The 15,442-nt window shown below is 41.1% G+C and overlaps 1 protein-coding gene across 6 annotated transcripts in view; it reads right to left on the reverse strand.

Moving 5' to 3' along the window:
• Positions 1 to 61: 61 nt before the first annotated feature.
• The window catches only part of LOC110981902 (serine/threonine-protein kinase D3-like), a 75,895-nt gene continuing 60,514 nt past the window's right edge, over positions 62 to 15,442 (reverse strand). For 2 of the 6 annotated variants that reach the window (XM_022239912.2, XM_022239914.2), the window contains 9 exons: positions 14,959 to 15,291; positions 10,481 to 10,621; positions 10,046 to 10,152; positions 8,979 to 9,140; positions 8,463 to 8,561; positions 7,822 to 7,982; positions 7,035 to 7,141; positions 6,124 to 6,209; positions 62 to 5,557 (listed from right to left, as the gene is read on the reverse strand). In XM_022239912.2, coding sequence (XP_022095604.2) covers positions 5,351 to 5,557; positions 6,124 to 6,209; positions 7,035 to 7,141; positions 7,822 to 7,982; positions 8,463 to 8,561; positions 8,979 to 9,140; positions 10,046 to 10,152; positions 10,481 to 10,621; positions 14,959 to 15,291 — 1,403 coding nt within the window. In that variant the 3' untranslated portion in view covers positions 62 to 5,350. The remainder of the gene's footprint in view (positions 5,558 to 6,123; positions 6,210 to 7,034; positions 7,142 to 7,821; positions 7,983 to 8,462; positions 8,562 to 8,978; positions 9,141 to 10,045; positions 10,153 to 10,480; positions 10,622 to 14,958; positions 15,292 to 15,442) is intronic. The other 4 variants (XM_022239917.2, XM_087139059.1, XM_022239916.2 and 1 more) reach the window with 3 other exon arrangements.

Below are 15,442 nucleotides of genomic sequence, written 5' to 3' on the forward strand. Positions count from 1 at the left end.
TGCCACCTTTGTGCGAGTGGATAAAGCACGTAAGAACAACATTAGAGAGGCATAATGGGCATGCTTTACACTCGCCGAGTCTCTGTAAAGAGTGCATTTTATTTTCCAAATACTCCACCAATCCCATGGCGGCCTCAGTAAGAATTTTATTTATAACGATACCATTCAGTCCCTTTTGAGTTTGTCCTTTATTTGTCTTTAACTGTATACTTTAGACACTACAGCTTTGTGGAGGAAAGACTGTACATTTCCTCATATTTATATTATTCATAATAATAATACACGTAACAATACAAGTAATTGCTGGGCTTATTCAGCAAATGAAATGGGTTTCTCTCTCTCTCTCAAAAATGTATATCCACAGTACACGAACTGATCCTCAACACGAGTCACTAATGAAGAATTAAAGTGGCTGAATATTTACGTACATACGATATGCAGTCCATCAATACATCCAATCCGACACGGATCACCATAAAATAACAATGGGGTCTGCGGGTCCACCCACAATTAACTTTCAAGATTTCTGTGGTCAGATAAAACCAGGCAAGGGAGTACCATTCTGAGATTGTGACTCTCAAAAAGTACCAGTATGTATAACATTGGCTGCGGAGGTTGAAACTGCCCAGTTTGGTAGCTTCTGTCACATTGACATTGTTATTTGTCAATGTGACCACTCTCCACCAACAGGTGACAACATATTGCTCCATCAAATCACGGTGGACCTGAATTTTCCAACATTTTGGAGGCCATCAGGACGTTCTGATGATCAAGAACATAAATATGCCCCATGAAGTCCAACCTAATGCCATGAAAGCCAATTAGAAAGGGGAAAAATCTGCTTTTTGGAACCAAAACGTTTACAAATGAAGATATATGTGCACTCGGAGTGACAATTCAAATTCTCATAATCCTCTCTAGCTTAAGGAAGCAAATGATAAATGTGCAGTGCATCAAAAATTCTCAAATGAATATAATTCCAATTGCTTCCCAAAATTGCTCGTGAGCAGTTGTTACCACATCCAAGGTTTTCAGTTCAGAGAATGTCAAGTCACATATTTGCCTGTCGTTAATGTTGGTTGGGCCCCCAAATTAATGTAATCACTGTTGCAACAACTGGGCCTGTTCAGGGGTTTGAATGTTAACTGCTTTTACTATAGCCTCAGTGACATAATACTGTTCATGTCTGACAGCCAAACCTTGGTATACTATAAACCTTGAAACCACAATACCAACTCCTAATTACTGGACTGAATACTTGCCACGGAATAATTTATCAAACTACAAAGAACCACAAAAAGAACCACAAAAAGTTTGTTTTCAATTCCAGACCGCTTCCCTTGACTTTTGCAAGAGTCGGACAATTGCACTCTTGGGAAATAGCCACGAGAACTACTGCTAGTGACTACAGCGTTTGTTTACTGTACAAATCTAATATTGACCAAAGATTGTGAAGAGCCCAGGTTTAAAGCAGAGGCATGGCTGACCAGTCTTGCAATTCCTCAAATGGCATTCTTAAGCCCACGTACATGACAGACCACGGCACAGCGCTCTTACAATGCCATTTTCAAAGGGTGCAAAGAAATGGCCCTACATTTTTTGGCAATTCACCAATTTGGTAAACCTCTTTCAATGAAAACTTTTTACCCGAGGAAAAATAAAGTGTATTGGTATAAATGAAGCACAGGTCACTTTTGCAAGGAACACCCCCGCTTCGTTAAACACATAACATCTTCCATCAGATGACAACACGGACAGATAATGTGAGAAAATAAAATATTCATCAACTTCAGAGGTGTGAACCACTTTCTCTAGTATTTTTGCATGGGAGATTTTCTTTCATCGCATCGTCAGAGGCAACGTTGCACTTTCCTCCAACTTCTCTCTGGTCATGACACAACCAAGAACATGCCTTACCTAAGAAAAAAAACCCCAAAGGTTCTGGGTAAACTAACCAAATGAACAAAGCATTACGGGCATTCTCTTAATGTTAATACCTTTTTTATATTATTCTGTACATAACTATATATATATACATGTATATATACACACATATGCATCAACAGAAAACAAAAACCACTTTGGAATACAACATCGTTGACGTGTTGTATAAATGTTTTTACTATCAAAACACCAAGCACTTGATGTAAAATGGAGATAAAAACCTAAAATTTTTATACACGTAAAAATACACACCATAACCCTGATAAGACACCAAAATAAAAGGAAAAATACTTAAAAACTGAGAAAACATGAACAACGTGAAGATACTTTATATGCTGGTATGTCATTTTATGGATATAAAATAGCTATTAATACAGTGACAAATAAATATTACAAGAGTATATTACTGTTGGAGACACCTTGTTCTGTGTTAACGTGTAGGTTAACCTCTATTTGACAGACGGCACAACAAAACTTGCCATGCATTTCTTCAACGCCATAGCTTCAAAGGGTAACAAAAGAAATGCCTGATATTGCCAGAATGCTGAACATGTAGGGACTGTACCTGTGCGTGAGATTAAGAAATCACTCAGATCACAGAACACTGATCAAAAACAAGTGGACAAAGGAAGTAGCTCGGAAAAGTAAATGCCAATGAAAAAAAAATCTGGCAATTAACTTTGATACGCGCCTTACTTAAAGGTAAATACTCAAATGGTTTTCAACCAAATAAAGACTATTGTTTATCCACTCTTTGAGTGAACATTACTGACAGCATCCCCCAAAGGAAACTGTTCTCACAAACTGATTTCCAACATAATCAAAATTCTTGCATTTGCCATTCACGTATGAAAACTGGTATGCATATTTCTAGTAGTAATAACAATTGGTGTGTTTAAGATTACAGTGACTCTGATTTATTTCACCCATTTACAGTTAATGTACACAGGTTTTTGGTACCAGTTCAATTTCCGTGACATTTCAAATCCATTCATTCCACATGGTAGGACCCACTTGTTCTATGTAAATCACATGGTGACATATACCATGGCGGGTACTTCTGAGAAGTATATCTGACATTTACGGTTTTATCAAGGGTTTTGTTGAAGTTTTGTTTTCTGTTTTGTATTTTCTTTTTTCAGGTAAGCTCATTTACAGTTCATTTTTTTCACTGAAAGATTTTGGGGGGCTTATGAATGAAAAACTATGTAAAAACCATTTTATCTCTTAGTTTAGGATAAATTTTTTGAATAATTGGAAAGTTCATTTAATAAAACCAACTTCCTATGTTTACATTCTTCATGTGATAACAATTCCTTTAAATGCTTTCCTGATAATGCATTTACGCATGACACCTCTGAGAAATACACCAAAAAATGTTACTGTCACTTGCCAGAAATTTAGAATTTCATCAAATAAACGTTACAACGGGACTTCAACAAGGTTTTCAACAAGGTTCAGATAACAGGCGATTTTTTTCTTTGTCAAAAACTTGATCTTTTGTTTTTTCTCCATCCTATCCATTTGCTTAGCCTCCAAGTTCAATTGTTATGGGAAATATTGCACACCATGCAGCACAAACTGGCAAGAGCGATCTTCCTTATCTAGAGAACCATATGCACATATGTTGCACATCACCAAGTGATAGGAAACAAGGAAAACATTGTACGCATCCTTCAACAGATTTCGTGCACACTCCCCCAAGTGTAAACGGCAATGTACAAACTGGAAATGCATGAAACGGTAGTTGTTTACATCTTGCCCCCTTCGCAATGTGTGAAAGCAAACACATGATTACAAATTGGTAAGATGAGGTTCCGCTTCTTCGCAACTTTTAACCTCCCCCCATTAAAAATATACCACCAAATGAGATAACCTTTACATGCATTACCTTTGCTGCATTAAGCATGATAAAATGGTAAGTTTTAAAGCACTGTTTTACAGAGTTTAGGAAAAGAATGAAATCAGAAACATTCCTTCCACTTTGCAAAACTCATGAAAAAGAGACAATTCCTGACACATTCCTTACGTCTCCAAATAATTTAATGTCTCCTTAAGTTTGATCTGAATCCATATCTTTGTTCATGACTTCAATGTTTTTGTGGATTCAAGGAACACAAAGTAATTTCCTCAATCTTTGCCTACAACAAGCTGACTTGCTTGAAATCACAACCAACAGAGATTGACAGCCAACAAATGTCTTAAAGGCCCTCCACTACTGACCACTCTCCCTTCCAGGTATTTATGGTCAAACAACAATTCCTCTCTTCATATAGTTCACTAGATGAGTCCAGATGAACTCCTAGAGGCAGGGATGCCATTAATGGAAGGGCATACTTCCAAATTCAACAAGTTCGGAGTTGTAATGCAGGTCTCCAACATGAAAGTGGCTTAATACTGTTTAACACACACATTTTGGAAGTGGACCAATATGATTAACCCCAGGTCATGAAATAGTCTGCCAAAAGTTTGTACAAAACAGACGTCTACATGTACATCTACATGTATCATCCTCTGGCAAGCTTTACTCAATACCACCTAAGTTAGCCCCAGTGAACAGACTGTAAACAAGATTCTTCACACTTCCATTAACAGGAAGAAGGCTAAACATAGCCTAACATGAATAATTCCCGCTGCTGATTGTCAATGCAATCTAGTATACACTGTGTTTCAATGGCAAAACGGGGCTGCTTTTATTAGTTTGAAGGACTGATGGAGAGAGCAGATATACCAAGTTAATGTTGAAAAACCTTCACAGTTGAAGATAGGATCCCTTGTCCAAAGTCTTCTTCCAGTTTGTGCGATTTGACCGAGTTGTTTCCACATGGCTTGGCAAACGATGGCATAACCAAACCAGCGTATGGCTTCTTTCCAGTTGGAAAGAGGAGTGTTCAGTGTGATCCCAGCTAATGTTAAAAGGGCAAACAGTCCACCTCATTACCAAGTTGTTCAGGGTGGAAACAGTGAGTGCTTTAAACCTAAACAAGAGGCAATCCCACTGAAGTTTTCCAAAATGTTTCAAATTTTCAGACATTCCCCAGACCCACTCCAGACAAATCTCCAATCCTTGGGCATGGACCTTGAACATGCGCCACACTTGGACAAGACACAAAAGCAGTCTTTGCTTTCAACACTGAGAAACAGACCCGTCCACCAAATGACAAGGAAAAACAATGCCCACTACCCATAACTCTGAGACAAAACATGCATACAACGGCAGGTGCAACCTTATACTTATCCAGACTTGTACTTTATGATACATACATCATTCGGGTATTACCACAAAAGAAGGAGAAACAAAAATAGTGAAGAAGACATGAGAAGACTGGGAAGATTTCAAGAAGTCATCTTGCAGATAGATGGTCAGGGTGATGTTGTGAGAGTGGGGGGCCAGGGGAGGTGGTCATTACAGGGTGCTGACTCTCTCCATGTGCCTTCCTGGACTGAGGTGAACCGGGGATTTACTCACTGGCTCGTGGTTGGGGCTTCGATTGGGGTTGTCAAAGTGGTCTCGCCGGTACTCCTCCCACCGCTCATCATCGCTTTCGTGAGTCAGGTAGCGATCGCCCACTTGGTTCTCCAGCTCCCTCAGGTCCAGCCACGTCTGATAGTCCTGTGTGACAAACAAGGTTAGGTTCGTCAATGAGGGTCAAGTATCACCAGAGCACACGTCTCCAAAGAATGTAACGCTCTTGAGTATTCCTGTCAGAGCACAAGCTTTACTGGTCCCTGCCAGGCGCAGTGGAGTGAATTTTGATTGCGGACTGAGCTTTTGAAATCGAGTCTTGAAGTGGGCTTTATTTGGAGTTATGAGATTGATGCATGAGCTTCAGAGGGTGTTCTGTGGCCTACTATTAAGACCACAGTTTTAACAGAATGTGCAAAGAAAACAACTCACTCATGTACCGGCAAAAAAATTTACAAATTTGCAGAACCAAAATCAGAAACGTGTCAGAAACATGTGCCGGACTGCAGTCCTTGCATGTAATTTTAAACGTCTGGTGAATTACCCCTGAGAACAAGTTAGCAACTAAAACGAGCCTTTTATAATCAGGTATGGTGACAGAAAAATCATATGGCTTTCATTTTATTAAAAAGTGAATTTCAAATAATTCTTTTATCAGATTTATCGAGGTGATATACAAGTGGTGAAAGCTTTAATTTTGGCGAGTGGCCTACCTGTAGCCAGGGGTGTGCTAACGACTTGTCAGCGGTATAACGCTTCCTGAGTTTGACCTGTAGCAGATTCCCAATCAGGTTGATAGCTGCAACAGAAAGCATTACCATGTAACAATCATACCTGCTATGCTAATGCGCGGAGCATGTCTGGCCAGAACCCGATTTTTTTTTCATGCTTGAACGATGCTGCTTGAATGATGCTGCTTGAACAAAACGCAGGACGTGACAAAAAATCTAAAATGAGTCTAAAGGAAATGTGTTTATCACATGCATTTAAAGGAGCATACACAGCTCTGTGTTATGATACATCACTTCATTGGAATCACGAGGAATATGAACAATGCATGAATGAGAGGCAGCACTAGAAATTCTCAGTGATTTCTCAAGTGTGGGGGAACCTCAGACCTTGTAACTAAACAGCAGTGCTTTTGATTACCCAATCTATTTGTTGTTGTTTTGTTTAAATGGCGCTTTCAGCGACTCAGGCTATTTGCGCCAATAACTGTACGTTCATTCATACACTTTATTAATCAGCATCACATTACGGAGTCAGGAAGAAAGTCCAGTTTAAGAGGCAGGAGGAAACCGGAGTACCCGGAGAAAAGCTGCGAGAGCGAGTATGGACTGGAAACCAAATGCACTTAAGGCCTGGGCCAAGCCGGGACTCGAACCCGGGCCTTATTGGTGCAAAGCGAGGAAAGAACGGCTACGCTAACCCGCTCCCCCACCCAATCTATTTGCCTGGGTGAATCCAATATAATACATTAGCCGCATTGTAAATTACCTGTGGTTAGTTATGTCTGGAGCTCAAAAAATATTACGTTTTGTAAAAGCCCTTTCCTTTTCATTAAGAGGCAGGTTCCTGGCAGCACAAATTCTTTTAGACTCGGTCAAATGACGCACTGCCTTACCATCAGTTGAGATTTCGTTCCAGGGATTAGGTGGAAACATGAATGCTGCATTGTGAATTTGGTCAGTGATTTCCTCATCTTCATTGAAAGGGAAAGTCCCACTTAAACTGTTGAGGAAAGCATAAGAAAACACAAAAACTACATCAAGCAAGGGACTGACATACGGACATTCAAAGTCCGAGTTGTAACACAATGGCTGCATGCTGTATGGCACAGATAACGAACAGCCATGGTTCCACAGTCTGAAGTGGGCACGTCTCTCTTTATATACAGTTCTGAGCCCGTGTCTTGTTTGTACAATTTTCAAAAATATTGATCAGAAAACGTGAGGTCAGAAAACACAAATCCCCCGTTTCCAGTCAGCAGGTACGTTATCAAAGACCCTGCGCATTTCTTTTATTGTATTTGCAAATGAGATTTAAATACAACCAGCCTGAGACTAATCAATTACAATTCCACTGCTGTGTGTTTCAACCTCCCCCCCATGATCATTTGCATTTTGGAGCTAACCTTACAACAGAAACCAGAGACTAGCCCCTTCCAAATTTTGAGTGTTGTTACACATTACTCAAGTCCACGGGTTTACACGCAAGGAGAAAATGCTACCACTCCGAAGCACTCGTTCCGTCCCTTTTCGAAATGCTTTTCCCTGTGACAATATTTCGGGAAGGGTAACAGTTACTGTTTTATCAAAAAGCTCCATTTTGGCTCTTATCTCAAAAAAAAAAAAAAGACACAACAACACTTCCTGGTTCATCGAACCCCAATTCATTAAGAAATGTTTTACCTGACATAAATAATGACGCCAACAGACCACATGTCCAAGGATCGGTTATAGCCTTTACTGCGTAGCACCTCGGGGGCAAGATAGGCAGGGGTCCCAACCACTGAACGTCGGAAGGACTTCTCACCAATGATACGGGCAAAACCAAAGTCACAGAGCTTCACCTGAGGGCAAGTGAGCGGGAGAGAAATTTGTTTCATCAAAGGAAGGGATCAATCTGGCCTGAGCCTGGCCTGGGTTGGATGCCAGCACTCAAAAACGGTTACCCATGGATGGAGTCAATGTCTGCCTAAGAGAAAAATTTTGGAAATACAGCATCACTGCAGTCTTTGATGTCACGACGACGGCTAACTTCATAAAGCAACAATGAAAACTTCAACGTGCACTCAGCCTTCATCAAGTTATAAAAATTAAGGGTACATTGGAAGCTAAAAAATCTTTTCCCCATTTAAAAACTGATACAATAGCTCAAAGAAAAACACAGTCATGACAGAAAGCAAATGACTTTGCCAGAGGTCTGTTTTATTTCACTGTATTTGAAATTCAATTCAACTTCCACATTCCAAGACTGGATATGTAACAATGATTATCTATCAAATTAAAAAAGCAGATTTGTGCTTTCTGCCCCGTGGAAGTTTACTCACCTGTGGGAAATCCCCCTCTGAGGAAAGAAGAACATTCTCTGGTTTGAGATCACAGTGGACAACGTTCTTGATGTGAAGGTATTTCAGGGCAATCAAAATCTAGCAGGTAAAAAAAGACAACTTAGTACTGACAATTAAAAAAAAAATCAATTCTCCTCCAAGTTACTGCCGGTAATCTATCTCTTTTTTTTTATGAGCAAATGTTCTGCCAAGTTTTGACAGACCTATGTAAGGAAGTTAGAGGTAATTTTCTCATTACAGGTATGAGCTACTCATAGGTATGCCACAGGCACCATTATCCATGATATATGGCCCAGTTTGCTCATGAATGCCGCACACAGGAAACCAGGATAGTGCGGTTTTCTTCCAACATTTGACCAGGGTTCAACTAAAGTTCATATCCGCACAAACATTAGAATACACGCACAGCACACAGTCATCAGAGTCAACAGCCTAACAAGGGCTGACTATCCTTTCTGGTTGTGCTGTAGCTTAAGACTTGCCCACTCAACACACCTGCGAGATTAAGAACTTGGTGACACGCTCATTGAGGCGACCATTGACGCTGGACAGGATCATCTCCAACATGTCGCCCTTCAGCTTTTCCATGACGACAAAGACGCGCTCGGCCGTCTCAAACATCTGTTCCAGGTTCACCACGCCATGATGCCGGACTTTCTGCAGGGGGGGGAATGGTTGTGGAGAGGGGTGGGGAATGTTGGAAAGGGTAGGGATTGGGGTGGTAAAAGGGGAGGGGATTGGAGTGGCAAAAGGGGATAGGCAACCAGCATAACTGTACAACTCAACAATTTCTAACCGGTCCATGTCTTTTGCATGTCACATTTGACAAACATATGGGTCTCATATCAGGGTTCTGCTTACTGTCAAAAAATTTGCTAACCACAGCTTAAAAATGTGTTTAACAGAAAGCACATTTCACTGTTGTTGTGCTTGGCAAAATACTGTATGAGCGTGTATAGAGATTTCCATTGTTACATCACTAAATTAATCAAATTTTTCCTCTGTTAGCTGTGCTTACTACTTAAGGTCTTTACAAAATATGCGGAGCCTATATTGGCATAAAATCATGTGCTTAGCAGCACTGTGAAATTGGGCCCGGCTTATAGTGAGTTGCTCCAAAATTATCTTTGCATGTTGTTTTCCCACAAGGAGAATAGCCATAATCCAATCTTGGTTCCCTGACTTCCATGAGTTTCTTTTAGCTCCAGATGAAAGTGTCTGAATTTCATCAACAGTGTCTGACACAGCTTCAGAGTTTCCTAAATGTCCACGCTGTAAATGGCTATCTTTAAATAATATCAGGACGAGACAATGAAAAAGAGTGACGATGCACTTTAACTTGTAAAACTTCATACTACCCTTGCATTGTCAAATGTATCTGCCAATAAATGGCTTCTTTAGTAAACTAAACACCAAAGACTATGGTTCTAAATGGAACAGAATATTAATAGTTCCCGTTTTCTTTTTTTTTTCATTTCAGTGACTGCTCCTAACATAAACTGAGCTCTGGATGATTTCCAGGTGTCCCTCTTTTTTGGAATGTCCAGGGATATTCTACTCACATGGAGAATGGACACTTCATTTTTGAGTTGTGTCTCTTGTTTTGTAGGGAAACGTAGCTTGTCAATCACTTTGATTGCAACCTGTCTCCCAGAGGTACGGTGCACACCTGTTGGATGAGGGTTTAGAAAGAAGAGAAAAGGGTTAATACGCTGACAAGACCATTCGTGACAAAAACTGCTCTCTGTGTGAAGGCCTGTTCATACTGCAGGCCAACTTGAAAGCGAAGTGAACATAACGCCACAAAATATTTGCAGTGAAATCTGCTTGAGTTAAAATTTGAAGCACAAATATTTCATTCAACGAAACGTTGTCACGTTCTTGTTAGTGTGGACGGGCCTCAAGTCATATTCATTTTCAGGTCATCTAACAACATCAGCATTGGCTGGAGAATTCCAATTTACAGTTTCTGTGACAGATCCCAGCCTTTTCCTTACCTCCGTAAACGATTCCAAATTGTCCCGAGCCCAGGATCTCGTCCGGGAATATCTGGTAGTGCTGGCTGATGTCGTTCTTCTCCTGCCGCACCGTCTCATCCAGGATCATGTGTTCGCCATTCTCGTTAGCAGCACTAGAGCCTGCAACACAACCCATGGCCAGACAGACGGGTTCAAACCCACTTCTTAAATTGGCCATGTCTGGGCCAATCAGAGGGGACGGTGCTCAGCTTGTTCAAGGGCGCTGTGAGAATACTACCATTTGCTCAGTGCGTTATTGACTGAGGGCGCTGCTTGTGAATGCCATTCAATTTCAAACTGGCACGCTTCTCATGCAAACACTGTTTGTGACTGAACTAGGTAAGTGCTCTCATTGGCCATGTGGTGCCTGATGGACAACAATTACTTCAGTAATGCCTACCCCAGAAATGGCAAACGGCAAAAAAAAATGTTGCCCTGCTACTCCAGCTCAAAAGTTAAAAGTTGTCACCACAAATTGACTGCAACATGCAAGGGCTGGACAGCCACGACTGTAAAGCCACAATAAGCAATGCAGGAGCCAAGGCACAAAGGCACAGCGAAGCTGCTGGTGAAGCCATTACTAAACCAGCCATTAAGCTAGCCGGACAGGTAAAAAGTAGTCAGTTGGTTAGCCACATAGAATAGCCACAAGTTAGTCCGAGAGCTGAGGTAACCTAACGGCTGTCTTTCACAACCAAACTGGCCACCATGGTATCCTTGCCTACTAAAACAAGTCCACAATGGAAAACAGCTAGTTTTCCTCCACTGCTGTTCCCATGAATCCCTTGATTCCACTTTCCACAGCCATATTGTTTGGAAAGCCATTTTAAAACCAGTCTAAATGAGTTAGAAAACCAGTCTCTTAGTTATGACATTTAGCCCTTTAGCACCCAGTATTGTAGTCGAGACCATCACAAGACCAGGCACAAGACCATGCCCAAGAACAGTCTAGTCACAACTAGCAGGGTGAACAATGACAAAAGAATGCCTTTGTTGCAGTTCACTTGAATAGCCGGTGACTTGAATTCAGACCGGAGGTCTTGTGATGGTCTTGTGAAAGTCGAAAGCGGTCTCGACTACAACACTGTTAGCGCCCAATGTACATTCTGACACAATCCATACGTAGAAATCAAAGATGTCCTAGAAGAAATCATAAAAACTTCATTCATCATCAAATGCTGCGTAAATTTCCCTAATCTTTGGCACAAGACCTTCGAATGTCAAATCTGTATTTTGAAAGTATCTGTAGAGTTAAATTTATCACCATGAGAGTGTCCAGCCAACCACTATGTACATGCATCAGGGAAATTCAATTTTTCAGCTCATCTGAAATCTGATTCTGAAAAAAAAAGATTCCACATACTTTTTAAAAAAGAAAACTTTCTGATTCCTCAAGAAAAGCCACAATCTATGCCCTCCTTTTGTGTGTACACGTTCTTTGTGCCGTTGTTGGTGCATAGGAATTTGGTAAATGTGCTACAGGTATTGGCAAATTGAGAGAGTGTATACATGAACAACAAAGCCTCCAAATCCCAGGTTACAAATAGATATTCTGAATGTTTCCACCACCAAGACTTAAGAGGTCCAAGCTTTAGACATGAGGAATGACTGACAGGTGCATAATTTAAACACTGTGCCGCTTGGATTAATGTTTAAAATGCCTCAGTGAACACAGATTTCATTTCATACAAAATAAAACAAAAAACATCCCCCTCAAAAAAAAAAAAAAAAAACAGAAATCATAACACAAAAGAAAAAATCAAATAGAGAGAGAAATCTCATGTTAAATTCACAGGTCTGTATCAGCCTTGATGGTTCAGTTAATCGAGGAAGAAAAATTATCAATGTCAACACTTATGCACTGATGTAATACACACTCTACCACAGAATCTGAAAGGACGCAGAAATTAAGTCCAATCTCTAAATGAAGCAGCTAGTTCTACCATAGTGCTACCACCAACTATGGCCACATACTGGTGAACAGACTTTTCTGAAGTAGTAAGGAAAAAAAGGACTGTAAATGTGCACACCAGACTAAACCTAAAAGGATGTGTACTAAAACTCACACAAATAAGAGCCATTCACTACATTTAATCATCTTTGTACGCTGGTTACAAAAAAAGAAGCCAGTCACGAATGAGACAGTTCAGTATTTCATAAGCATAATGTCATTCGAGAACAAAAGACAAGCATAAAAACGTGTGGCCGCACACATATTTTTAGGCATGTGCTGTTGGAATACGGAACTGGATCATTTATTGACAGGTTTGTAGCACTGACTGGATCATCAAATACCTCGGGAGTGGACTACTTGGATTTTTCCATCTGTTAAGGGAGACCTTCAATCCTTCCTCAGGATTTGAAGTGATGTGTGACGATGGGAACCAAAACAATCTCCAGGAAATCTGATCATTTTGAAAATCAAAAACTTTCCCCCAAAAAGCAGATTTCATGCTTGAGACAACCAACTGCTCATCATGTTCACAGTTTGCTTTTTATTTAAAAAAAAAAACAAAAAATTCACCACTTCACAAGATGCCGTGGTTCTAATGTACTGAGATGTTTGATTCTAATCAACATTCTCTAGTGAATACGTTAGCACCTCAGCTTGAAGTTGATTGCTGTTAGCAGAGACAGGCGCTGCCAAAGCTTGGTACTCAACAATGCTACGGTGCAGCCACATCATGCATGAAGACACTGTCTCAACTGAACTTTGAAAACATGTTATTATGCAAACGATGTCAGTTCTGGATGGATGTCAGACGGGTGGTTGGAATTTTCTGTTTTCCTGGGGAAGTTCCAAAGTGCACGTCAAAAACTGGCGAAGGAAGCCTGCCATGATTAAAGCTCAATGTAGTGTGCTTATACCATTTCATGATAATATGTCTGGTCTCATTATGTTTAGTTTCGCTATGCCTAGAGCTGGACGTAGGTCTTACAGTGTGGCAACATGCTAACAACAGGTGTAATTCTGGAAGCCCTTTGGGGCTTTGTCATTTCCTACACTGAAGTCTCAATGAAGTCTCAATGTGAAGTAACGCTTGGCCATGGAAAGTTCAGTTGAGACAGGGGATGTACATGTACATCTACACAAGGGGCAGGTCCAGAAATGCAAACCCAGGAAGTGCAAACCTAAAGCACACATTCAGTGGCACTGCAGAATCTGTTTAGGGGAGTGTGTGAATGGTTTCCCAGAGCTGAGTGAGGGGTATTCCTGTCACATGAGCTTAGTTTAAATGCTTGATTTTTTATCAGTGTTGTATGCGAGTCCATCACAAGTCCCTTCACAAGTCCAGTCCCAAGTCCAGTCCCAAGTCCAGTCACAAGTCCCCTCAAAAGGCCAGTTATAAGTAACAGGGCCAACAATGACAAAAGAATGCTTTTGTCAAAGCTCATTTGAATAGCCTGTCAATTGAATTAAGACTGAATGACTTGTGATGGACTCGAATACAACACTGATAAAAATCAAGCGTTTTGGGTGAACAAGGGTGCATACAATTTGGAAAATAAATGTGATTGTCATTTCACTGCAAGACCACCCAAGGACAACAACTATTGGTGACTCAGCTGGCTGAGTTCCAAAATTCTCACAATTGAGAAGAAGGTTCTTGCAAATAGCACTGGGTTCACACACTGTAGGTTGGGTACCGCCACATTCCTGGACCTGCCCCTATTGACAATAACACCAGTGAGATTTGCTGCTAGTTTGACATCCTACAAGTACTTCTGTCTACGTTTGTGCTTGGTTTCCCACATACACACGGGCCAATGTCACAGAGTCAGAACCTGCTTATCACCAAGCAATATGCCGAGTAAATTCTAGAGTTTTTGATGGTCCAAGTAAGTAATTAGTTCCCAATTATAGGGAAACAGGTTGACTGGAATGAAAATTTCAGAATTAAATGCACCAGTTTCTGACATGCAGTATAACATTCATAATTAATATGTACTAGTATAAATGAGATTCACTGACACAAATTCGTACTTATTTAACAATGTCCACAGTTTCTTCCACCATTTTTGTTGTTATCCATTATTGATTATGCATGTGATTATTTCATTGAAGAAGTTTGAATCTGGTACACTTTGAGACTTCCTCTATAGTGACTGTCAAGAGAACAATGATAGGTCGGTTAGAATCAGCCATTAGTTTAAGATAACTGGTGAACAAAAATTCCCAGAATACTGTATCTCGGAAAAACATGTTAATGACCAAAGAACGGTTTAATAGCTTCACGTTAGAATGGTTTAGTCGGTCCACTAAAAGCTACAGTGGTGTTAATCTTCTACTGTTAATCACATGGTGATGAGGCTGTTATGAAGATTTGTGGAAGTGGAGAGAGATACTGGAAGAGAACTGTAGGTATAAGAGTGTTTCTGACTTTGTTAGTTGGCTAGTGAGAGGGACGGGGACGGGTGAAAGTGGCAAGGTGGGGAGAAGAGGATAGAGTATGTACCAACTGTTGTACTGCTTCCTTGACTGGTCCGTTTTGGGGGCGTGTACCCCTTCTCGCGGTACTTCTCTATGGGCTTGGTGGCTGACCCCGCCCGCTTGGGCAGGGTCACCTGGCTGGCCGAGCCCGGCGACTCCTCGGGCGGGGAGAGCGCTGACAGACCACGTGGCGGAGGCAGGGGGGCCGGGCTGTGGCTGGGACCGACGCCCGGCGTGTAAGACACATTGTGAGGAATGGAGGAGGAGGTGGTGTTGGTGGAGGAAGAAGAGGCGTGGTGGGTGTGGCGGGCGTGGCACACTGCTGACCGGCTATTACATTCGGCTGAGGAGACTTCTACTGTGGCAGGTGTGTCATCCATAGAAGGACAGGATATTGGAGGAGGGGAGAAGTAAAAGTGTGGATTCATGTATATCATAAGGCACATAAGGTCCTCTGATGTTCAACTAGCAAAGTCTGACTCCACTCACCTCCTGATACTTAATGCCTA

This window comes from Acanthaster planci, linkage group LG01 (assembly GCF_054643075.1).
Source record: "Acanthaster planci isolate LZ-2023a linkage group LG01, COTS_SCS, whole genome shotgun sequence".
Lineage (NCBI taxonomy): Eukaryota > Metazoa > Echinodermata > Asteroidea > Valvatida > Acanthasteridae > Acanthaster > Acanthaster planci.